This window comes from Hyla sarda, chromosome 4, assembly GCF_029499605.1.
Source record: "Hyla sarda isolate aHylSar1 chromosome 4, aHylSar1.hap1, whole genome shotgun sequence".
Classification (NCBI taxonomy): Eukaryota; Metazoa; Chordata; class Amphibia; order Anura; family Hylidae; genus Hyla; species Hyla sarda.
In genome coordinates, this window is record NC_079192.1 from 61,817,683 (window position 1) to 61,844,378 (window position 26,696).

The window sequence follows — 26,696 nt, forward strand, 5'->3', positions numbered from 1 at the left end:
AAAGACACGCTAGGCCTGAAAACCTACCGGCCTCAGTGGAACTTAAACTACCCCTGCTAAAGCTAGCGTGACTCCTGGACCGCAACTAATCTCCTAAATCCAGTGGAACAGCGCATATTTTCCTAAAGACTCTAAAGTCCCAACCTTTGTCAATCTCGAAAGAAAGCTTGCATGTATAGCAACTGTTCCGGTTTTGAAGCTTGCATATAATCTTCAGTAAAAGTTACAGCTTTTTCTGAAAACTTTCCTGTTGTGGACAATCTATTATTATCTACCTCCCTATCACTCTTGGGAAGGGTGGTGGAAGGGCAAGCATTACTGAGGAGCCCTCACCCTGGCATCACGAATAGCAAGGGTTAACAAGCAACCTTTAGTAACCGCACAGCTACATTCCCCATACTCAACTCCCCCAGGCTATCACAGTACAATCTGTAATAGGGTCCTCACCTACCATCTGTAAGTTAGGTGGCACAAGGGGTCATAGGGCGTCCTTAGACACTAGAGGTGGGTGTAACTACTACCACTGCGGGGCTATTGCCATGCTGCTGATACCACTAATATTGTTTACCTATCATTGTTTTTGATTGGTCCTGCTGGCAGAGTTACATGCTGTGACCACACTTGACCTGAAGCTGAATGAACGTGAAGAACCATGTCACGCAAGCCCTGGGCACAGAGAGCATTAATGATTAAAAACCCCAAGGCTCACAATGCACGTGGGGCGAGAAGGCTTACCCATCTCCTCTGACACAACAGAAGAGCTTACGTAGCACACACTGCTGAAATAGTTGCTGCTGCCTATGATAGAATTTCCAGAACACACAGTAAGGCCAGGTTGACTCTAGGGAATTTCTGAGGCCAATTCCGCTTAGAAATTACACTCGAAAAGCAGAATCCCACGTTTCGTTAAAATTCCACTTGGGTTCTTTAATCCTTCCAGTTCTTATCTGCTGTATGTTCCAGGGGAAGTTCTTTTCTTTTTTAATAGAATTTCTGTCTGACCACAGTGCTCTCTGCTGACACCTCTGTCCATGACAGGAACTGTCCAGAGCAGGAGCAAATCCCCTGCTCTATACAGTTCCTGACTCTATAAAGTTCCTGACATGGACAGAGGTGTCAGCAGAGAGCACTGTGGTCAGACAGAAAAGAAATTGTACAAGAAAAGAACTTCCTCTGTAGTATCAAGCAGCTGATAAGTACTGGAAGGATTACGATTTTTAAATAGAAGTAATTTACAAATCTGTTTAACTTTCTGGCATCAGTGAGTTTAAAAAAATTGTTTTCCATTGGAGTACCCCTTTAAATACTTAATAACATGGGGAATGTCAACTAACAAAATGCCCACTAGCTACATGTAGTGGGACACTGCATTATCATCAGGATTTTCTGTCTGTTTTTTCTGTCTGCACACCACAGACACAAGGTCCTGACCCTAGGATACATGTGCTAGCTTAGGTGAGTGGCCTGGCTGGAACCTGGCTCGGCAGACTAATGTGAGCCTAGGGAATCTGCTTGGTTTGACATATGAGGAGTTCAGGCCTCATTTGAAGCATGTTAAAAGGAATCTGTCAGCTCTATGGTCTGCTAAGAGCTGCAGACGCAGTTGGATAGATGTACCTTCCCTGGAGTGGATGGTGGTTGTCAAACTTATAAAATCACTTTTTTACTTCTTACCCAAGTTATAAGGAGGAAAGGCTGAGCTGCTGAAGTGTCACAGCTTGGCATGCCTCTTTGCTTGCCCTTGCCTTGACTGTCATACAGAGCCCTCTTCATTAATCAAGGAGGGGGTGGGAGGTGAGGGAGCAAGCAAAGAGATGTGCTAGGCTGTGGTAATTGAGCAGCTTGGCCCCACTTCCTTGAAATACACCTTTGTACACTGTATAGAAGCCTGGACTCCCATCACTATACTGACGGGAGTACCTGCTTATAGCTGGGCTGAGCTGTGTTGGTGCAGTCATAGCAGAGATTGCTGGTTTACTGTATGCCCCTGCTGGGCTGAGCCCTCTGTGATGGTAAGTTAAGGAAAGAATTAAGTTGTGATGCTGAGCATCACTAGTTAACTGCTTAGGGGGTATACAGTGATCTATATAGATAGCTGTATACTGTATACAGTGAGAATATATCCACTTACCCCCCCGTTCCTGCTCCGGCCTGTTCCTGTGTAGTTCTGTCCCTAGTGATGACATCACTAGAGGTGAGACCGCACAGGAAGATGACAGAGCAGGAACACTGTTGGTAAGTTAGACTCACATTGTTTGTTTTTATCATGTCTTTTTGTTAAAAAAGGCATGGTAAAAATGTAAAATGTGAACAGACCTTTAAAACACTTTGTGGGTGCTCCCCCAAGGGAATGTTTTTTTGTTTCTTCTCATTTCAAACATGTAAATTCGAAGGACTACTTTGGATTCGATGGAATATGGCTATGAACATTGGTTTATTTTTTTCAATAAAATGGTTAACAAGGGCTGTGGGGGAGTTTTTAGTAAGAATTTTTTTTTTTTACGTGTGTTGTGTTTCTTTTAGAAATACAGGCTTAGTAGCAGGGTAACAATTGGGGTTAGCGCTAGCAGTTTTTGGGGCTAAGACTAAGTCCTGGCTTAGTAATGGACTCTATGAGAGGGCTTCCACCACTAAACCTGTAAAGTAATTAAAAAAACACAACACACGTTGAAAATAATTTTATGACAAAGAAAACTCCCCCACAGCCCTTGTTAACCATTTGTGAGCAAATCCACACACATTGTAGCGAACCTGCAGCATTTCCATCTTGTGTAGCCTTGCCCTACTGTATATCCGGCCAGACTACACATATGCAGATGGAAATCCCATATCTGGTATTCATCACTATTAATCTTCAGTTTTCATAAATGCAGAAATGTGGTTGCATTCAGGCTCCGGCTATGGGGTTTCTTGCTGCAGAGCACTGCATGATTTGATCTCTTGAGGTTGTCTGTAGGTTTTCTCTCTCTCGGTTTTTCTTACCACCGGAGGATAATTCCTGAGTAGTCAGCTTGTTATGTAATAGCTGCTGATTAAGATTTCCTAGACAGTAACAAAGCTGGCCGGATCAAAGCAAATACCGGCAATACAAGAAGCTCCTGTAGACACACTGTCTAAGACACTGGCATCGATTCAAGGAGCAGCGATCGAAGGTAAATACAGATATGATGTTGTCCCCTGGGTGGGATGCAGTCATATTGAGGGAGAGAGACATGGGTGCTTTTGCAAATCACGTTACCCCAATCATACATTTTCTATACAACATAATCAGCAGATGAATGAGCTGTTACAGGGGTTACACAGTTCTGTAGTTAAAGATAACTTATCCCCTATCCAAAGAAGAGAGGATAAATTATAGATCATGGGGGGTCCGACTGCTGGGACCCACGTGATCTCCTGAACAGAGCCCTGGCAATCTGCTTGAAGGGGCGTGCCGACCCCTGCACAGAGCGATGGCTGACACGCCCCCTCCATGTATCCCATAGGTCGGACCCCCGCGATCTATAACTTATCCCCTATGCTTTGGATTGGGGATAAGTTATTTTTCACTGCACTAATCCTTTAAATCTGCTAGGGAGAAAGGGTCCCAACACCAATCATCTGTTTCAAGGGGCCACGAAGCTCCAGCAAGACCCTTTTACTAGCAGCCACATGAAGAACTGCAGATTTGTCCCGTTCACTCTCTTCTAAAAGCACCACAGTCTGTCTGATCATTTCCTACAGGGAATATGAAATATTGCACCTTCTTGTTGAAACTGTTGGGACCTTCAGAATTTTAAATACTGCCATTTTAAATGCAGCTGCTCTCTTTTCAGGGTAAATAATTGAGGGCTTTAGTGTGGACTTAAAGCATACCTGTCATATAACAGAAATTAATACTTCTATGCAGGGACGGACTGACACCACTCAGGGCCCCCGGACCAAAGAAAGCAAAGGCCCCCTGCGATGCTCTGCTGCTGGTAACACTTCAAACTTTGGTAGTTTGTCCCCATATTAGCTATGCAGAAACATAGTAGATAGTCGCTCACATTAGGTGTAGGCAGCAGAGTACCTCCATAGTGGGTGTAGGCAGCAGAGTTCCCCCACAGTGGGTGTAGGCAGCATTGTCCCCCACAGTAGGTGTAGGCAGCAGAGTTCCCCCACAGTAGGTGTAGGCAGCAGGGCCCCACGACAGCAGGTGTGGGCAGCAGGGTCCTCACAGAGTAGATGTAGGCAGCAGGGTCCCCCCACAGTAGGTGTAGGCTTCAGGATTGCTCCCACAGTAGGTGTAGGCAGAAGACTTTCCCCTCCCCCAGTAGGTGTGGACAGTAGAGTTAGAGTCCCCCCCCCAAGTAGGTGTATACTGCAGAGTAAGAGTCCCCCCCACAAGTAGGCTTAGGCAGCAGAGTTAGAGTCCCCTCCCCCCAGTTGGTGTGGACAGCAGAGTTAGAGCCCCACCCCCCCAGTAGGTGTAGGCAGCAGAGTTAGAGTCCCCCCCAGTAGGTGTAGGCAGCAGAGTTAGAGTCCCCCCCAGTAGGTGTAGGCAGCAGAGTTAGAGCCCCCCCCTCAGTAGGTAGACAGCACAGTTAGAGTCCCATACCCCCAGTAGGTGTAGGCAGCAGAGTTAGAGTCCCCCACCCCCCAGAAGGTGTAGGCAGCAGAGTTAGAGTCCCCCCTAATAGGTGTAGACAGCAGAGTTAGAGACCCCCCCTCCCCAGGTAGGTGTAGACAGCAGAGTTAGAGCTCCCCTCCCAGTAGGTGTAGACAGCAGAGTTAGAGTGTCCCCTCAGTAGGTGTAGACAGCAGAGTTAGATTCCCCCCAGTAGGTATAGGCAGCAGAGTTAGAGTCCCACCCAGTAGGTGCAGGCAGCAGAGTTAGAGTCCCACCCCTCCCAGTAGGTGCAGGCGGCAGAGTTAGAGTCCCCCCCAGTAGGTGTAGGTAGCATAGTTTTCCCCTCTCCTCCAGTAGGTGTAGGCAGCAGAATTAGAGTCCCCCCCCCCCCGAGTAGGTGCAGGTAGTAGGGTTAGATTCCCCCCCCAGCAGATGCAGGCAGCAGAGTTAGAGTCCCCCTAGTAGGAGTAGGCAGTAGAGTTTGCCCCCCAGTAGGTGTAGACAGCAGAGTTAGAGTCCCCCCCAGTAGGTTTAGGTAGCAGAGTTAGGTTCCCCCCAGTAGGTGTAGGCAGCAGAGTTAGAGTCCCCCCCAGTAGGTGCAGGCAGTAGAGTTAGAGTCCCCCCCCCAGCAGGTGCAGGCAGCAGAGTTAGAGTCCCCCCCCAGTAGGTGTAGACAGCAGAGTTAGAGTCCCCCCCCCAGTAGGTGTAGACAGCATAGTTATAGTCCTCCCCCAGTAGGTCTAGGCAGCAGAGATACATCCCCCCAGTAGGTGTAGACAGCAGAGTTAGAGTCCCACCCCCAGTAGGGGCAGGCAGCAGAGTTAGAGTCCCCCCCCCCAAGTAGGTGTATACAGCAGAATAAGAGTCCCCCCCCACAAGTAGGCAGCAGCAATGTTAGAGCCCCTCCAGTAGGTGCCAGCAGCAGAGTTAGAGCCCCCCCCCCAGTAGCTGCAGGCAGCAGAGTCCCCCCCCCCCCAGTAGGTGTAGGCAGCATAGTTTTTCCCCTCCCCCAGTAGGTGTAGGCAACAGAGTCCCCCCCCCCAGTAGGTGCAGGAAGCTGAGTTAGAGTCCCCCCCCCCCAGTAGGTGCATGCAGCAGAGTTAGAGTCCCCTCCCCCCTCCCAGTAGGTGTAGACAGCAGAGTCCCCCCCCCTTCCCAGGTTGAACAAAATAATTATGCTCACCTGATGTCCCACACAGCGATCTTCTCCTCCAGAGAGCAGCTGGGGCCCTCATCTTCCTTCCTCCACAGTGCAGGCACTGATGAGTGACGTTATCGGCGCCTGTGCTGCATGGGTGCAGAGGTCACGTCTCCTCTGTGTAGAAGCAGATGCTGCTCACACAGAGGGGATGCCTTCTCCTGTATGTGCGTGTACCCCCCAGTAGGTGTGGGCAGCAGAGTTAGAACCCCCCACCCCATTAGGTGTAGACAGCAGAGTTAGAGTGTCCCCCCCAGTAAGTGTAGACAGCAGAGTTAGAGTCCTCCCCCCCCAGTAGGTGTAGGTAGCCAAGTTAGATTCCCTTCAGTAGGTGCATGCAGCAGAGTTAGAGTCTCCCCCAGTAGTTGCAGGCAGCAGAGTTAGAGTCTCCCCCCCAGTAGGTGCAGTCAGCAGAAGTAGAGCCCCCCCCACCCCACCCAGTAGGTGTATACAGCAGGATTAGAGTCCCCCCCAGTAGGTGTAGACATCAGAGTTAGAGTACCCCCACAGTAGGTGTAGGCAGCAGAGTTAGAGTCCCCCCCCCAGTGGGTGCAGGCAGCAGAAGTAGAGCCCCCCCCCCCCAGTAGTTGCAGGCAGGAGAAGTAGAGCCCTCCCCCCCCCCCAGTAGGTGTAGACAGGAGGGTTAGAGTCCCCCAGTAGGTGTAGACATTAGAGTTAGAGTCCCCCCCCCAGTAGGTGTAAACAGCAGAGTCTTCCATCCTCCACAGTGCAGGCGCCGATAAGTGACGTTATCGGCACCTGCACTACGCGGGGGCGGAGGTCACGTCTCCTCTGTGTAGGCGCAGATGCCGCTCACACAGAGGGGACGCCTTCTCCTGTATGTGCATGTACTGCACATACAGGAGAAGGCAGCACTGTCTGCTGGGGATCCGGGACAAGTGTCCTGGATCCTCAGAAGAGGCGGCATCGGCGGGCCCTGTACCTGGCCGGGCCCTCGGACAACGTCCAATCGGACCGGCCGGTCAGTCCGCCCCTGCTTCTATGTGTTAACCACTAGGTCATGCAGATGCTATGCACATCTTTTTTATGTGCCTTGCTTCTGTACAGTGCTCCCTCAACTTACAATGGCCTCAACATACAATATTTTCAACGTACAATGGTCTTTTCTGGACCAGTGTAACATGAAACCAGACTCAACATACAATGTAAAGACAGTTCAGATCTGTGAAACATGTCAATGGCTGGAAGATCTGACCAATCAGAATGGACATTCACTGGTGAAACCCCTGTGTTTCTGAAGTGTATGCACTGACTGGGTGTCTGGTAGCGCCTCCTACAGTACAGAGAGGTATCACATGTTCTGTACTACTCTTTACCTGTGCCAGGAATAGCTGCTCCAGGTGAGGGCGGCTCCATTTTACTTTTTTAGGACACTCTGTACTGTACAGGACCCTGAAGAAGCTCCTGTCCTCTACATAGACAGTGATTTACAGCTCCCAGCAGATCTTTCTTTTATATGTAAGGATTTGCTTTATCTGTATTAGTTATCTACTTATTTTTCCATAATCCTAATTTTTTTCCTATTTTTGGATGACATTTTGGGGCTACAGAACCAATTACTATAGGTTCAGAGTTATGGTCTCAACATACAACAGTCGTTCTGGAACGGATTAATATTGTAACTTGAGGCCATATTCGAATTTGCGATATTTAGCGAAAATATATGGCCGAATATTCATCATATATTCGCAAAATTTGCATATTTGCAATATTCGTGACTTTTTTTTTACTATGCGCCATAAAATTTGCATGCGCAATATGGCGTATGCGAATTTTCGGGCGCCAGCCAGTCTGACACAGTAACTAGTATTGGAGCCTTGTTTACACCACAAGCTGGAAGCAGGGAGGGATGATCACTGTTATGTGTACTGTGAAAAAAAATTTGAATATTGGTAATTGCGAATATATAGCGCTATATAATAAAAACCACACTGACAAGATCAACTCCTTGCTGGACGACTGGGGGTCGGCCACAGCGTTTATTTTGGTGAAATCTTTTAACCGATTTAAATCTTGAAACTGTTAAAACTGTAAAACCCGGAGGTAAGCGGTCTGCCGGCCGCCCTCTTCGACGGGCAAAACACTCTACGCTTCCGTAACTCCTCATTTGCATTTCTCCTCCGCCACGCTGTGACTTAGCCTAAAAGAAAACAACATCAGTACAGGTACACAAGTGCACGAAATATCAAAGAACCGACTGGAAGCACCAGCCAAAAGCTGAACAACCAACGTCTCCCAAACTGGGTACCAAAGACCATTCTTATAAACTTTTTTTTTTTGTAATGTTTTTTTTTTATTTTTTTTATTTAACCATGTCATTTTTTTTTTTTATAACCATAAATTAAAAAAAAAAAATTTTTTTATACAGAACAACAGCAGTATCAAGGCTGACACCAGTCCGCACCACCTCTAATACCATTTTTTTTTATTTTTTATTAACACACAAAAGACAGGAACTAAACCAACTACCCACAAAACAAGGGGAGGGAGGGTGGGCAACTGCTTGCTAACCCGGCCGGAGATCCACAAAAGAGGCCGGCCGGATGTAGGAGGCTCTATTTTAACCCCTTGTGATCCCACCTCTTCCTCTATAACTGGCCAATCCGAGGGGGGGCCTGCTAACTCCACCTATACCAGGGGACCTCCCCAATACAGCTCTCATGTGTCTGCCTCTGTATTCTTATTAACCCCTGGCAGTCCGAGTCGCCGCATCCTATACGGTGCGGCGACAACCAGAAGGGGCATGTCCGAGGCAAGCACTCACCATGCATTCACTTCCTTCCTGCGTCTGCTGTGCTGAGTCTCCTTACCCAATCACTGCAGGCTGCTCTGTAACCCCCTCCTTTCTGTTTTCATGCTGTGGTATGATAGGACAGGAGTGAGCACATAGGAGTGTTAGTCTCACCTTTAATTACTGGACTGTGCCTCAGCTGGGACAAAGATGATGCTGCAGGCCAGCAGGTACGTACTAAAATCACCTTATGGTAGATAACCCCTTTAAGTGAACTAATATTTCTATGATGCCTTTTATGTTGGCAATGATTTTCATCCTGTAAGCAAATCTTGTTACTGTATTTGCTGAAAAGCAAGGACGACTTTAGACCAACCAAAAGTACAATACAATTTAGGCAAATACCTAGCCAAGTCCCCCCACTATAACGGTAGGGTCTCACAGTACAGCTATTGCGGATAAAAATCCGCCTGCCTGTGAGAGCTAATGGCTACACTATTTTCCTAGCATCACCAGCAAAATCCCATGGCCAGTGGCTACTGCTAAATTCATACTGAATATTCTTATTTGATTTTCCTTTATTATCCCTCTCAGATATCTGTGATGCTTGGATGACTGTTGAGACCCAATTAGCTCCTAGCGGCTATAACTACCCCTCCCTCTTATTACAATAATTAATTAAATAATAACTGACACAACAACAATTCAACTTTTTTATGGGTGGGGATCGGCCACAGCTTTATTTATAAAATTACTTATATAAATAACAATTTAACTGTAACAAAGACACCGATTGGCTTCTTGCCAACCCGAGAGGTGCTGCCACACTGTCCTGTGTGGAGGTCTACCCCGGGTTGACCCCGCTTTCACCGTCTTCTTACCGCCAAGCTGTGACTTACAATAAACAGAGATACAAAAGGGAGGGAGGGAGGGCAAAACTCCGGGTCCTGGGCAGATTGAGGGGGGGAAGGGAGGCACCACAGCTATAAATACCCAGGGGAGGGCCCCTGAAAGCCCGGGAAACTATTACACCACTGATTGGTGCACTCCTTCCCCCCCACCCATGGGACATACCACTATAGTTAACAACAAGTTTTTACAGGCGGGGGAGGGGGCTAAAAACCTTGCCTGTATATTTCTTAACCCCTTAACTGCTCACCAGTCAGGGGGCAAGCTAGTTATGCACAGCTTGCCCCTCCAAGTTATAAAGATTGTAGAATACTATTTTTACACTAGATAATTTCCAATGTCAAATAGAACTTAAAGAGAACCTGTTTATAGTTTGTCTGACAGTTCAGGGAATCAGTCGGATGGGTGGGAACTTAATTTTAATAGTGGGAATGATGGGTGGGGTAATCAGTCATGGGGCATTAGGCATACACACCCCTCACAACATTCACGTACTACATTCAAGGCCCCTGACTGTATAATCCTATCCATCACCTGACTATCCATCACCTGACCATTTCCATTACTAAACTGTGGTGGCCCAGTGCAGGAGTTGCACCCCTGTACCCTTACTGTCCTGTCAGGCAGACTCCATGTAAGTGACCTCTGGGCACCCCCTGCCCTTGTGTCTTATGTATCATCTTAAGTGCCTATGTTGTTTAGTGTAATGTACATATATTGTCCTAAGCCTTTAAGTATTATTGTCATGTGATTGTAACCAGGGAAGGTACCAGTGACCATGTGACCTACAGGGTGATCTATGGGACCCTCCAGAGTCTCCCCCATATAAGCCCTTGGTTAAGCTTCCTTTTGCTCTGTGAGTCTTTGCTGGGTACAGTGAGGTCAAGTCCTGAGAGAGTGTCTGGTGTCCTGAGGAGGCCTAAAGCCTACCAGGCAGCCACGCATCCAAAAGTCCACGTCAAAACCTGGTAAGCTACAAACAAGACAAGTCTGTCTAGTCAGTCCCAGTCAAGTCAGTCAAGATTTATCTATGTCAAGTCAGCGTGGTCCTGCATCAAATTGTCAAGTCCACTACAAGTCCCAGCGAGCCCTAGAGTCTCTGAAGTCACTGGTCACCTCCTTGAGTCTGGCTAAGCTGTACAGACTGTTACACCTGTCTAACTCAGTAAAGCTGCTGTTGTTCCGTAACGTAACCGCGTCATAGTCATTATTTGCCCCCGTGCCTAGTCCAGGATCCAGCGGTATACCTTCAGGTGGTGTAGAAGATAATCCACACCCTGACGTCACGAATACAAGGGGTTAATGCCATCTGCCCCTAGGGTAATTCCATCTGCCCTCACCACAAACCCCTTTACGACCCAGCTTTTATTTATTTTTACTCTTTTTTTCCTCCGCACATTCCAAGACTCGTAACTTTTTTATTTTTCCAATGACGTTGTATTGGGGGTTATTTTTTATGGGACAAGTTGTACTTTTCGTTGACGAACTTTATTTTATCATTTAATGTATTACAGAGCCGGAAACAAGATATGGAAGTTAAAATTGGAAAAAAAAAATGGAGTTCACAATATGGAAATCTGACATGCCAACTTTATTCTATGGGTCAGTAAGATTTCAATAATACCAAACTTGGATTTTTTTTATTTATTTTTTTTCATTTTATGGTAAAAAAAAAAAAAAAAAAAACAACATTTTGAATAAGAAAAAAAAAGTTGGTTCAAGGCCATTTTCTGACCCCTATAACTTTTTTATTTTGCAACCTACGGAGCTGTGTTAGGGCTTATTTTTTGTGCAATGACCTTTAGTTCTTAACAGTACCACTTTTGCTTATATGTGACTTTTGATCACTTTTTATTACGTTTTTTCTGGGACGGGATGTGACCAAAAATCTGCAATATTAGGGCAGATTTATCAAAACCTGTGCAGAGGAAAAGTTGACCAGTTGCCCACAGCAACCAATCAGATCGCTTCTTTCATTTTTGAAAAGGCCTCTGCAAAATGAAAGAAGCGATCTGATTGGTTGCTATGGGCAACTGGTCAACTGTTCCTCAGCAAAGGTTTTGATAAATCTCCCCCATTGTCGTTTGGGATTTTTTTGCATTTACACCGCTCACTGTGCAGGATCAGTAACATCCTAATTTAATAGTTTGGACAAATACACACGTAAGAATACCAAATATGTTTATAATTTTCTTTTACAGTGTTTTATTTGAAAAATGGGAAAAGGGGGATTTCAACTTTTATTGGGGTGGGATTTTGTTTTATTGTTAAAAACTTTTTTTTTTTACATTTTTTGACACCAACGGGAATCTCCCAGCTATGACGTAGACCCGACCCGCCGGCCCACATCATGTATGCCCACCGGTCCCACCCTGTGGATAGGGGATGTGATGCTTGCCACTGGAGTACCCCTATAACCTTTCTAATATGCTTCATTAAAAAATGGTATCTCCTTTTTATAGAAATCAGGACTAATGATAAAAGACCACTAGGGGTTCCCATACTATTCAGAACATAATCCTGTCCAGTTGCATCATTATCTTTGTCCCAGCTGAAGCACAGGCTGTGACAAAGTCCAGAAAGTGAGAGCGGGACTAGCACTCCTCTGTGCTCACTCCAGTCCTATCAGACTGCAGCAGGGAGGAGGGGGTTACAGAGCACCCTGCAGTGAATGAATGAGGATACCCAGCACAGCACAGCAGACTCAGGGAGGAAGTGAATGCATGGTGAGTGAGAGCGGGCTTTTTGATTGCCTCGGACACGCCCCTTCCTGAGCAGTGGAGGTCAGTATGAGTGAGCAGCATAACAGAGGGATTTTTGAGCCAAATACAGAATTTAGACAGACACGTAAAGCATCTGCATGACCTAGTGAGTAACATATAGAAGCATTATTTTTATCTGTGATAGGACAGGTACGCTTTAACATATGTGTACAGTCCAATGGGCCAAGGTAATAGTTGTGAGTTGTCTCATTAACTATAATTGAACATTGTTAAAGGAGTAGTCCAGTGGTGAACAACTTATCCCCTAAGGGGGGGGGGGGGGGTCCAACCGCTGCCTTCGGCAATCTCCGGCTCTGCCATAGCGATGTATTGAGGGGGCGTGTCAACCGCCGCTTCGTGCGGTGGTCGACACCCGCTATCTGGCCGGAGAGCCTGGCCCCCATACAGAGATCTCTCTGTACGGGGGCCCCAGCAGTCGGACCCCCCGCGATCTCAAACTTATCCCCTATCCCTTGGATTGGGCTATACGTTTTTCACCACTGGACTACCCCTTTAATGTGTCCTAGCAATGTCTTTGGTGAGACAGCCCCTTTTGGTTACCAGCCCTTCAGACCAGTGTTTCCCAACCAAGGTGCCTCCAGCTGTTGCAAAACTACAACTCCCAACATGCCCGGACAGCCATTGGCTGTCCGGGCATGTTGGGAGTCGTAGTTTTGCAACAGCTGGAGGCACTCTGGTAGGGAAACACTGCTTTAGACTAATGTAATTTATTATAGATATTCAGTTTTGCAAATGTTACTTGTAAGGACAAACACCTAACCGTGCATTGTATATAGATATTTCCTATATATTGGTCCCTTTCCAAAGGCTTCATATACTTTCCAACGCCTACACCCAAGCATTAAATCCCATCTCTCTGTCCCAGTGACGTACGCCTTCACTTGGCTGGTACATGATGTCAGGACAGCGTAGGATGGTACGAGTCGCCCCTTCTTCTGCATTGCAGTCCTGTAGGCAAAAGCGTGATGGGAACGCCCTGGATTTAACTCCCAGCTCCCTGGAAGCAGCAGGCTGTGGGATATAGAGAAGTACTAGAGCTGTACACGGTGTGACTAGAAGATCAGAACGACATTACACCAAGCACACAGACATGAAGGTCAGAAAGGGCTGACATTAGGAGAACAGGTCCAGAGCTGGAGAGAGAAAGGTTACGTTTAATTCTTAAAGTAAAAAAAGTGATACAAAAAGAATAAAGACCAATAGATAACATTATGGCGCGCATGTCGTTTTCTTATTAGCGTTCGTTATGTCATTGAGAACGTCGGATCAGTGATCAAAATCCTGAAGAAATATTAGAAGATAGTATAATAAAAAAAAATAGAAGAAATATAAAAAAGGAGAAATATAAAAATTGTATTCTTAAATAGATCAATTACTTGAAATGGTGCTGTCATTCACTGGGGGGGGGGGGGGGGTGTTGCTAGAACTGAAAAATATTTAGGAACACTAACCCCAAGACATATGCCCCAATACCAATACTGTATGTGAAGGTTATAGATGAAAAAAACACTGACCTATAGATACATCGGTCCTTTTCTCCGAATTATTTACATTGACATTAACATATCTATCCATCTATCTCATATCTATCCATCTATCTCATATCTATCTATCTATCTCATATCCATCTATCTATCTATCTCATATATATCTATCTCTCTCATATCTATCTACCTATCTATCTATCTATCTGATATCTACCCATCTATCTGATATATAACCATCTATCTATCTCATATCTATCTATCTATCTATGTCATATCTATCTATCTCATATCTATCTATTTATCTACCTATCTATCTATCTATCTATCTATCTATCTCATATCTATCTATCTATCTCATATCTATCTCATATCTGTCTATCTATCTCATATCTATCTCATATCTATCTATCTATCTCATATATATCTAAATATCTCATATCTATCTATCTATCTATCTCATATCTATCTCATATCTATCTATCTCATATCTATCTATCTATCTATCTATCTATCTCATATATATCTATATATCTCATATCTATCTATCTATCTATCTATCTATCTATCTCATATATATCTATCTATCTCATATCTATCTATCTCATATCTATCTATCTATCTATCTATCTCATATCTATCTATATATCTCATATCTATCTATCTATCTCATATCTATCTATCTATCTCATATCTATCTATCTAATATCTATCTTTCTGTGGTAAGGGGTGTGAGATGCGGGGCAGATGGCATTAACCCCTTGTGTTCATGATGCCAGGGCATGGTTTATCCTCTACACCACCCGAAGGAATACCGCTGGATCCTGGGCTAGGCACGGGGGAAATAATGACTCTGACGCCAAGTTACAGAACAACGGCAGCTTTACTGAGTCAGACAGGTGTAACAGTCTATACAGCTTGGCTAGGCCCACGGAGGTGACCAGTGACTTCAGAGACCTTTGGGCTTGCTGGGACTTTTAGTGGACTTGGACAATTTGGATGCAGGCCATGCTGACATGAGACAGGATGACTTGGACTGACTTGACTATGACAGACTATGACTGACTTCACCCCTTCTGTAGCTTATAAGTCTTTGACTTGACCTGTGGGGCAATGGACTTTAGGCCTCCTCTGGACTCCAGACACTCACCCAGGACTTGACCTCACTGCAACTCAGCAAAGACTAAGAGAGCAGAGGCTCCACCCAGGGCTTATATGGGGGAGACTCTGAGGGGTCCCATAGGTCACCCTTAGGTCACATGGTCACTGATACCTCACTGGGTTACAATCACATGACAACAGGTTAATCACATGTCAACTGGTCTTAAAGGCATAACACATTTCATGTATAATACATTATATAATAGGCATATTACTGAATAGACAATGGAAGAGGTGCAGGGCGGGGGGGGGGGGGGGCCAGGGGACACTGTTTGGAGGCTGCCTGACAGGGCAGCAATGGTACAGGGGTGCAACTCCTGTACTGGGCCACCACATATGTATCAATCAATCAATCAATCAATCATCTATCTCATATCTATCTATTTATCTATCTCATATCTATCTATCTATCTCATATCTATCTATCTATCTATCTATTTATCTATCTCATATCCATCTATCTATCTCATATCTATCTATCTATCTATCTATTTATCTATCTCATATCTATCTATCTATCTCATATCTATCTATCTATTTATCTATCTCATATCTATCTACCTATTTATCTATCTATCTATCTTTCTCATATCTATCTATCTCATATCTATCTATCTCATATCTATCTATTTATCTATCTCATATCTATCTATCTATAATCTATCTACCTAAAATAGTAGATAAATCCGCAGCACACTCAATTCAATAAACAGTGAGATTTATTCCATTTTCCAAAAATGGAATAAATCTCACGGTTTATTGAATTGAGTGTGCTGCGGATTTATCTATTATTTTTGAATTACAAATTGTTACGCTGAGCGCTCCGGGCCCCCTGCTGGCCTCGGAGCACTCACAGCATGTGTCCCCAGGCAGCGCTCCGGCGTCTCGGCATGTGCGTCCCCTCTCTCTAGGCCTCCTGACGGATCTTTGTGCCTTGTGAAAGCGTTCCCTATTGTTCCAGTGTTACCCTGCCTGTTGCTGACCCTTTGCCCGTGACTACCGCCTTAGAACCTGTGCTGCCTGCCCTGACCATTGCTACGTTTGACTACACTTCTGCCTATCCCTCCTGTACCGTGTCTATCTCAGCAACCAGAGGAGTTGAGTCGCTACCGGGAGGAACGACCTGGGGATTACCGCCGCAGCAAGACCATCGGGCTCTGGTGAAAACCAGTAATCCCTTAGACTCCGTTCCCCTGGTACGGCCCATATTCGCGAATTCACGAACATTCGCGAATATAGCACTATATATGCGTAATTACGAATATTCGTTTTTCTTTTTTTTCACAGTACACATCACAATGATCATCCCTCTCTGCTTCCAGCTTGTGTGGTGTAAAGAAGGCTCTACTGTGTGAGACTGGCGTGCGAATTTTCACATATGCTAATTTTCGCAAATATTACAAATATGCAAATTTTGCGAATATATGACGAATAATCGTCCATATATTGGCGAAATATCGCGAATTCGAATATGGCCTATGCCGCTCAACACTATTCATACTCTGTCTACTCACCGGGAAGGCCCTGGCCTGGGCTACACCATTATGGGACCGCTCTGATCCTGCCACAACCTCCATCCAGCGCTTCTGTTGGGAGTTTCGGAGTGTATTCGAGGAACCTGCCCGGGTATCCTCTGCAGAGACAGCTTTGCTAAATTTGACCCAAGGAGGCGCTTCTGTGGGTGATCACGCCATCCAATTCCGAACTCTTGCCTCAGAGTTGAATTGGAACAATGAAGCCCTATGTGCTACATTCAAGAAGGGACTAAGCAGTGAGATTAAGGACGTTCTAGCTGCACGTGAGATACCTGATAACCTTGGTGACCTCATTCTCCTGGCCACAAGGATTGACAAGCGTTTCTCAGAGAGACAAGAGGAACTCCTCCAAGAAAGACAGATGGCTCGTACAGGACGCTATACTCGCTTGTCTCCGGTTTTTCAGCGTCCACTGCACCTCTTCGCCATGGAAGCCATGCAAGTGGACCGGTCTCGCCTGACCTCACAAGAACGGAGTCGTCGCAGACTCAAATTTGTGTCTGTACTGCGCTACTACCGAGCATTTCCTCAGAGACTGTCCTCTCCGTCCTCCGCATGCACCTAGTAAACGTAGGAGTGTCGTTGCTAGGTGTGGATTCTTCCTCTCCACACCTGACGGTATCTGTGCAGCTTTCCGTGCCTGCCAAGTCTTCCTTCAGTGCCACAGCCTTCTTGGATTCTGGATCTGCCGTCAATTTCATCCATGCCTCCTTGATAGACAAGCATCAAATCCCTGTGGTCCATTTGTCCAAGCCTTTCTTCATCTCTACAGTCAATGGAGAGAGACTTGCTACTACTTTCCAGTACCGCACTCCACCTCTACAGATGGACATTGGCTTTCTGCATACTGAAAGTTTGGAGTTCTTTGTCCTACCCTTTTGCTCCTCTGAACTCCTCCTTGGTTTGCCCTGGCTTCAGTGCCATTGTCCCGTCCTGGCACTTGGACCACATGAGAAATTGGATTGGGGGGCCTCTTGCTTCGGCCGCTGCCTCAAGACTGTACCCGTCAAGCAAGACCCTGTTGCTTCTCCGCCACCAGGCCTTCCAGAACCCTACCACAGTTTTGCCGACGTCTTTTGTAAGAAGCAAGCTGAAGTTCTTACACCTCATAGACCCTATGATTGTCTGATCGATCTGATGCCAGGGACTACTCCTCCTCAGGGTCGTATCTATCCACTCTCTCCACCAGAGACTCTTGCCATGTCGGAGTACATCCGAGAAAACCTGCAGAGGGGTTTCATAAGGAAGTCCTCTTCTCCAGCTGGAGCCGTTTTTTTCTTTGTTACTAAAAAGGACTGCTCCCTCCGCCCATACATAGATTACAGAGGACTTAACAAGATCACAGTTAAGAACCGTTACCCTCTCCCCTTGATCTCTGAGCTTTTTGACCGTCTGCGTGGGGCCTGAATCTTTACCAAGCTGGATCTTCGTGGAGCTTACAACCTTATCTGAATTAGAGAGGGTGACGAGTGGAAGACCGCCTTTAACATACGGGATGGCCATTTTGAATACCTGGTGATACCCTTCGGCCTCTGCAACGCACCTGCCGTGTTTCAAGAATTTGTCAATGACATTTTCAGAGATCTGCTTTACACCTGCGTGGTCGTTTACCTTGACGACATTCTCATTTTCTCCTTAAACCTTGAGCAACACCAGGAACATGTACGCCAAGTCCTTTCACACCTTCGAAGAAACCGCCTCTACGCAAACATGGAGAAGTGCCTGTTCGAGCGGTCCAGTCTGCCCTTCCTGGGGTACATAATTTCCGCACAAGGTTTACAGATGGACCCGGCTAAGCTCTCCGCAGTTCTGGACTGGCCACGCCCCTCTGGACTTCGTGCCATCCAAAGGTTTTTAGGTTTCGCCAACTATTATAGGCAATTCATCCCTCATTTCTCCACCCTGGTCTCTCCCATAGTGGCCTTGACCAAGAAAGGTGCTAATCCCAAATCGTGGCCTCCTCAAGCAGAAGAAGCCTTCCAGTACTTGAAAGCCGCTTTTGCCACCGCACCTGTACTTTCCAGACCGGACCCCACTAAGCCTTTTTCTCTGGAAGTGGATGCCTCCTCCGTGGGTGCCGGAGCCTTGCTCACCCAGAAGTCACCTAAAGGCAGGACCCTAACTTGTGGCTTTTTCTCCAAGACCTTCACCCCAGCTGAGAGAAACTACTCGATTGGTGACAGGGAGTTGCTGGCCATCAAATTGTCTCTTGAGGAGTGGAGACATCTTCTTGAGGGATCCATACGGTGTCCATTTACACGGACCCCAAAACTCTTGCCTATCTTCAGTCTGCACAGAGGCTCAATCCACGCCAGGCTCGTTGGTCCCTGTTCTTTGCTCGCTTCAATTTTGTGATCCATTTCCGTCTGGCAAGCAAGAACATCAGGGCAGATGCCCTCTCCCGCTCTTTAGATGTGATGGGTGACGAGACTACTCCCCAGCATTTTATTCCGCCCGAGCGCCTGATTGCCGTTGCTCCTGTGGACCTGTGCTCTCTTCCTCCTGGCAAGTCCTATGTGCCTCCTCGTCAGCGCCTTCAAATCCTCAAGTGGGGTCATGTTTCCTTGTTTGCAGGTCACCCAGAAGTCCTGAAGACACTCCAGCTAATCACCCAAAGATGTTGGTGGCCTTCCGTGGAGAGGGATGTCTCGGACTACGTTCAAGCTTGTGCGGTCTGCGCACGGGACAAGTCGCCTCGCCAGAAACCAGCCGGATTGCTCTTACCTCTTCCTGTTCCTGAGACCCCATGGTCCCACATCACCATGGATTTCGTGACAGACCTTCCTCCTTCCCTTGGCATGACTGTCATTTGGGTGGTAGTGGACCGTTTTTCCAAGATGGCGCACTTCATACCATTACCTGGGCTGCCCTCTGCGCCACTACTGGCTAAGCAATTCTTCAAGCACATTTTCCGTCTGCATGGTTTACCCACGCATATTGTTTCTGATCGAGGTGTGCAGTTTGTATCCAAATTCTGGAGGGCTCTTTGCAATCAGCTCAAAGTGAAATTAGATTTCTCTTCCTCTCACCACCCCCAAACAAACGGTCAAGTGGAACGAGTGAATCAAGTCCTGGGAGATTATCTCCGACACTTTGCTTCTTCTCGCCAAGACAACTGGGCGGATCTCCTCCCGTGGGCAGAGTTCTCTTACAATAACAAGAATTCCACCGCTTCCAATAAATCTCCATTCTTTGTGGTCTACGGACGTCATCCTCTACCTCCTCTGCCCTTGTCTACCTCCTCAGCAGTTCCCGCAGTTGAGGAGCTCATCCAGGACTTCTCCACCATTTGGCGTGAGACTCGTACTGCCCTTCTACAAGCCTCTGCCCGCATGAAGTCCCAAGCAGATAAAAAATGCAGAGCTCCTCCGGTTTTCTCCCCTGGAGACAGAGTGTGGCTCTCAGCCAAGTACGTTCGTTTTAGGGTCCCAAGCTACAAACTGGGTCCTCGCTACTTGGGACCCTACAAGATTAAGAAGAGGATAAATCCTGTGGATTATCAGCTCCATCTCCCTTCCTCCCTTAGGATCCCTAATTCGTTCCACGTCTCCCTCCTTAAGCCTGCCATCTTTAACCGCTTCTCCCCTAAAATCACCACTCCCACTCCTGTGACTGGCACATCTGATGTCTTCTCTGTCAAGGAGATTTTGGCATCCAAAGTGGTTAGGGGAAGAAAATTATTTCTGGTCGACTGGGAGGGCTGTGGTCCTGAAGAGAGATCTTGGGAGCCGGAGGAGAACATCCTGGACCGCAGCCTCATCCTCAAGTTCTTCGGTACCAAAAAGAGGGAGAGACCAAAGGGGGGGGGGGTGTTCTGTTACGCTGAGCGCTCCGGGCCCCCTGCTGGCCTAGGAGCGCTCACAGCGTGTGTCTCCAGGCAGCGCTCCGGCGTCTCGGCGTGTGCGTCCCCACTCTCTATGGCGCGCGCGCCAGGACTCTCAGATTTAAAGGGTCAGTGCACCAGTGATTGGTGCCTGGCCCAAAGTGGTTATTAAGGGTTAAGGTTTGTGAGAGGCAGTGCTGGTTGGACTTAATTAGGCATTCACCTATGCACTGCCTATAAATACCTTCTCCTCCCACAGCCTCCTGCCGGATCTTTGTGCCTTGTGCAAGCGTTCCCTGTTGTTCCAGTGTTACCCTGCCTGTTGCCGACCCGTTGCCCGTGACTACCGCCTTAGAACCTGTGCTGCCTGCCCTGACCATTGCCAAGTCTGACTACACTTCTGCCTATCCCTCCTGTACCCCGTCTATCTCAGCAACCAGAGGAGTTACGGCGCTACCGGGTGGAGCGACCTGGGGATTACCGCCACAGCAAGACCATCCCGCTTTGCGGCGGGCTCTGGTGAAAACCAGTAATCCCTTAGACTCCGTTCCCCTGGTACGGCCCACACCATCTCTCCTCTGGTCCAGTGGATCCACCTCCTGCCATCTGACCGGATCGTGACACAAATGGACCCCTGACCCAGGTCTGGTTCTGCGTGCACCATTCATCATCTTTTTTTTTCTTTTTTTCGATGTGTTACTTTCCTACTCCATATATCTATCTATCCATTTATCTATCACACATCTATCTATCTATTTATCTATCTCATATCTATCTATCTATCCAAAATTAAATAAATACAAATGCAGATCTCTGAATAATAGACATGCACGTAGTAAATAGCAGCACTATGTAAGGGCAAAATAACCTACACCATGACCTTAACTATCTACCATACAAATATGACCAATAGTATCGCCATATTGTGGTAGACACCAGCTCTAATCAGACCATAAGTGATTACAGTTATATCCAGTGACAACAGGGGGCACTAAAGGGTTTCCCTTTTCTTCTAAATCCAAAAACCTAAACTGCCATGAAAACCTCCCCCAACTACAGCTTGTGTCATGCAGAGTTTGGTGCCCCCCTTTAGTGTACCACATAGGAATTGTGTCCTCCCTACTGCACCATGCAAAAAATAGTGGCTTCTTACTGCCCCCTATAGTAGTTACCCCCCCCCACCTTTGTGTCCTACCCAGTACTAGTGTGCCCACTCCCCACAGTAATGATACCTCCCTAATTCCCCTCCACAGTAATAATGTACCCATAAACGTTAAAAGTGTTGGTGCCAATTTAGTGTCCTTTACACAAGAATGTAAGAATGCCATCCGTACAGTAATGGTGTGACCTTTTAGTGCATCCACTCCACAATAATGCCCCCCTGGTACCCACTTAGTGCCTCCACCCAGTAGCAGTACATCAAGTAACAATTCCCCATTGTGCCAAATTTTCAGTAATAGAACCCTCTTAGTGCCCCACTCAGTAATAGTACCCCCCACTTCTAAGTCTCAGTTATAATGCCCCTTAGTCCCACCAGCCAGCAAATATACCCTATAGTGCCTCCTACTTAGTGTCAGTGCAAAACTATAATTCCCAGCAAGCCTTGACAGCTAAAGGCTGTCCAGGCATGCTGGGAGTTGTAGTTTTGCAACAGCTGGAGGCCCCCCGGTTGGGAAACGCTGATCTACTGTGGATAATTGCACTGCATTCTGATGTGCAGCCAGCAGAGGGCTCTGCAGCACACTAATTGACCAAAATATGTAAGCGTCTTCTGACAGTCTTAAAGTATTGATTTTATTGTGACGCCGCTTTTATGATCTGTCTGGTTCTCTTCTCTGTATTAGAATCACCTCCGTACATCATATAAAATACATCTGCCCCCATTTAATGATTTTGTTAAACCACAATTGGGAAAATGGCAGGAGACGTAAAAGCTGGAAGAGATGTTACGTATCCAAGACTAGTGTATTAAATGTACTGATCTGAGCAAAGACGCTCAGTCACTGCAGGCATGAAGAAAGGCTAAATCTGTGCATGTTATATCCAAAACTTTATCTCTGCTAGGGGTTTCTCATTTGCATAGCTTTGCCTCTATTTCCCGACTGTACCAGGAATGCCTGCACAGCCCTATTCAAGTGAATGGGACGTGTTATACCGTATTTTTCGCCGTGCGTCTTATATGGCGAATACACACCTATCGTGGCGGTCCCTGCGGCCTGCCGGGACCAGCGGCTAATACAGGACATCACTGATCGCTGTGATGCCCTGTATTGACCCTTCAGACACGGTGATCAAAACTGACCGCCGCATCTGAAGCTAAAGTGACACTAACCCGGCTGTTCAGTCGGGTTGTTTGGGACCGAAATCACGGCATCTCGAACAGCTTACAGGACACCGGGAGGGACCTTACCTGCCTCCTCGGTGTCTGCTCCGTGCTGGGATCCCCTGCATGGCCGGCGCTCTCCTTCAACGTCATCACGTTGTCGCGCACGCCGTCCCGTCATCCAATAGGAGCGGGGTGCGTAGCGACGTGATGACGGCGACGGATCCCAGGGAAGAAGATGTCCGGAGCGTCGGGGACACCCCGGAGACGCGGCGACAGCGATTGGAGGGCGACATCCAGGGCAGTGGTGACGAGCGGTGACGGGTCCGGAGCGGCGGGGACACGTGAGTATTACCTCCTATACCAGTGATCTTCAACCTGCGGACCTCCAGATGTTCCAAAACTACAACTCCCAGCATGCCCGGACAGCCAACGGCTGTCCGGGCATGCTGGGATTTGTAGTTTTGCAACATCTGGAGGTCCGCAGATTGAAGATCACTGTTGGGTTCAGAATCTTTTTTTTTTTAATAGATTTTTTGCACCTTTAAAATTGGGTGTGTCTTATATGCCGGTGCGTCCTATAGAGCGAAAAATACGGTATGTTGTAGGCTGGCCTTAGCTACGCTTAGCTGCTTGCGGAAATTCAGAAGTGTTAGGCGAAGTTCACACTGTGGAATTTCTGCCGGAGATCGAGCCGGCGGCACTAGGACCACGCGGACTGCATTGCCCTCCCCATAGACGGCAAAGAATTTCTGAGTGGATCTTTTGAGAGATCTATGCGCAGTCCTAGTGCCGCCGACTCGATCTCCTGAAGAAGTGGTAAATTACGGCCTCCATGGATTGAACTTATTTTGCCAGCACATCCCACAGATGCCCGATCAGATGGAGATTTGGAGATGAAACCCAAGGTTTACCAGCAGAACATGTCCCCACACTGCCTCCACCCGCTTCATTCTGGTGCCATCACTTCTTCTTGTGTCCTTCTTGGAAGAAAACCTGAATTATCAGAGTAGGCTGCTTACATTTTATTGCCCCTCGGTCCAGTTCTGAGGCTCACGAGCCCATTGTAGACACCTAAGTAGTGTTGAGCGGCATAGGCCATATTCGAATTTGCGATATTTCGCGAATATATGGACGAATATTCGTCATATATTCGTTAAATTAGCATATTCGTAATATACGCGTTTTATTTTCGCATTTCGAAAATTAGCATATACAAAAATTAGCATAAGCGAAAATTCGTATATGCGAAAATTTGCACGTCAGTCTCACAGAGTAGTATTAGAGCCTTCTTTACACCACACAAGCTGGAAGCAGAGAGGGATGATCACTGTGATGTGTACTGTGAAAAAAAACAAAAAAAAAGAATATTCGTAATTACGAATATATAGTGCTATATTCACGAATTCGCAAATAAAATTTGCATTGCAAATATTCACGAGCAACACTACACCTAAGTTGGTGGACAGGGGTCAACATGGGCCATCTGACATGTCTGTGGTTACACCATACACAGCAAGCTTTGATATTCTGCATCTCTAACATCTTTCATAGGTGAGGTTCAGGTGGGCTGTGTGTAGAAGCCTGAAGGGAAGGCCCAGATCAAATTTATTCAAGTTGGTCATTCTGCAAGGTTCATTCGCAAGGTGGAAGTTCCTGACCTGGCGGAGAAAGCTTCAGTACCTTGACAGAACCCTACAAGTCAGTATTAATCTGTTTGTTGAAAGTACCACAAGTCTCAGAAACTTAGCCAAGTGTCTGTGTAAAACAATGTGCACCCAGCTCAGTAAAGACAGTTATCCGTAACCTGATGTTGGTGTGTTCATTTAATCCCCGTGTCTGGCCCAGGAGAAGCTGTCTCCAACCTTGGACCGTGTATAGGATAACAGTGTCCTGGCGTCACAAATTGATAAGGTATTTCTACTAACACCCTGTGGCTACCACACCTTGGTCACACATGACCTTTCCTGCTCCTAACAACTCAACTTCAAGACTCTCTGGTCTCTGGTGACGGGGCCATTGTCACCAGAGAATCTATGGTCTTCTTTTCACGTGTCAGTGTGTTGAATGTCAGACCTGATCAGTGCATATAAGTAAAGTTAACATAAGCCAGAAAAAAAGGCTTATTTCAGGTTTGTCAAAGTTGGCATGCAAGAAATGATATGTTGTGGCCATAAAGTCATGTATTCATATAGAATTAGATACAGTTGTTATGGAAAACTTTGTTATGGAAAACAAAGATGCTGTCTGTGGTGTGCAGCATCAGTGTAGAGCCATTACACTCATTGAACACCAGTGGGCAGCATTGTGTCATACAGGCATATTTAACTGCTTTTTAGTTAGAAAACCAGGAAAACATTTAAAAAAGAGACTGATTTGTCCCTTGCCATAAAAGAGGGGACAGTACACACTTATGAGAGGTGTGTATGGATTCAGGGTCAAAAGCCCTACAGGTCTGCTTTAAGTAACCTGAAACCAGAAAACCCCGGTAAGGTAATAGGTAAATAAATACACCAATGTACTGCACCTAATCTTGTCCCTATGTCTGTCATATAAAGATGCTTGTGTCCTAGAAATACATTTTTCTAAATATGGAAGGTGATTTAAACTTTCCAGTTCACATGTATTACTTAAGTTTAATCCTTATTTATTGTACAATCTAGAAAAAAACAAACAAAAAAATCTACAGTGATCAAAAAAATAACACATCCTAGATCTGAATGAATGAACGAATCGTATGAAATACTTTTGTCTTTACATAGTTGAATGTGCTGACAACAAAATTACACAAAAATTATCAATGGAAATCAAATTTATCAACCCATGGAGGTCTGGATATGGAGTCACACTCAAAATCACAGTGGAAAACCCCACTACAGGCTGATCCAACTTTATGTAATGTCCTTAAAACAAGTCAACATGAGGCTCAGTAGTGTGTGTGGCCTCCACGTGCCCGTATGACCTCCCTACAATGCCTGGACATGCTCCTGATGAGGTGGGGGATGGTCTCCTGAGGGATGTCCTCCCAGACCTGGACTAAAGCATCCGCCAACTCCTGGACAGTCTGTGGTGCAACGTGGTGTTGGTGGATGGAGTGAGACATGATGTCCCAGATGTGCTCAATCGGATTCAGGTCTGGGGAACGGGCGGCCAGTCCATAGCATCAATGCATTCCTCTTATAGGAACTGCTGACACACTCCAGTCACATGAGGTCTAGCATTGTCTAGAATTAGGTGGAACCCAGGGCCATCCACACCAGCATATGGTCTCACAAGGGGTCTGAGGATCTCATCTCAGTACCTAATGGCAGTCAGGCTACCTCTGGCAAGCACATGGAGGGCTGTGCGGCCCCCCAAAGAAATGCCACCCCAAACAATTACTGACCCACCACCAAACCAGTCATGCTGGAGGATGTTTCAGGCAGCAGAACGTTCTCCACGGCGTCTCGAGACTCTGTCACATGTGCTCAGTGTGAACCTGCTTTCATCTTTGAAAAGCACAGGGCGCCAGTGGTGCATTTTCCAATCTTGGTGTTCTCTGGCAAATGCCAAATGACCTGCATGGTGTTGGGCTGTAAGCACAACCCCCACCTGTTGACGTCAGGCCCTTATACCACCCTCATGGAGTCTGTTTCTGACCGTTTTAGTGGACACATGCTCATTTGTGGCCTACTGGAGGTCATTTTGCAGGGCTCTGGCAGTGCTCCTCCTGCTCCTCCTTGCACAAAGGCGGAGGTAGCGGTCCTGCTGCTGGGTTGTTGGCCTCCTCCATGTCTCCTGATGTACTGGCCTGTCTCCTGGTAGCGCCTCCATGCTCTGGACACTACGCTGACAGACACAGCAAACCTTCTTGCCACAGCTCGCATTAATGTGCCATCCTGGATGAGCTGCACTACCTGAGCCACTTGTGTGGGTTGTAGACTCCGTCTCATGCTACCATTAGAGAGAAAGCACCGCCAGCATTCGAAAATGACAAAAACATCAGCCAGGTGCAATGGTTAAATAAAAAAAGGGATATTTTCTGCAGCGCTGGACCAAGTGGGTTAAAAGAGACTGGTGGCACCTTGTCCTGACAAAGGGCCCATTTTGGGCCAGAAACGCGTATGTGCTACCAATGAATGCTATTTTTATTCATCT

The 26,696-nt window shown here is 46.7% G+C and overlaps 1 protein-coding gene across 1 annotated transcript in view; it reads left to right on the forward strand.

Annotated features, from left to right (window-relative positions):
• The first annotated feature begins 3,023 nt into the window (after nucleotides 1–3,023).
• The window catches only part of LOC130368008 (zinc metalloproteinase-disintegrin-like crotastatin), a 219,305-nt gene continuing 195,632 nt past the window's right edge, over nucleotides 3,024–26,696 (forward strand). Inside the window, exons 1-2 of the mRNA XM_056571152.1 lie at nucleotides 3,024–3,152; nucleotides 10,965–11,052. Coding sequence (XP_056427127.1) covers nucleotides 10,980–11,052 — 73 coding nt within the window. The 5' untranslated portion in view covers nucleotides 3,024–3,152; nucleotides 10,965–10,979. The remainder of the gene's footprint in view (nucleotides 3,153–10,964; nucleotides 11,053–26,696) is intronic.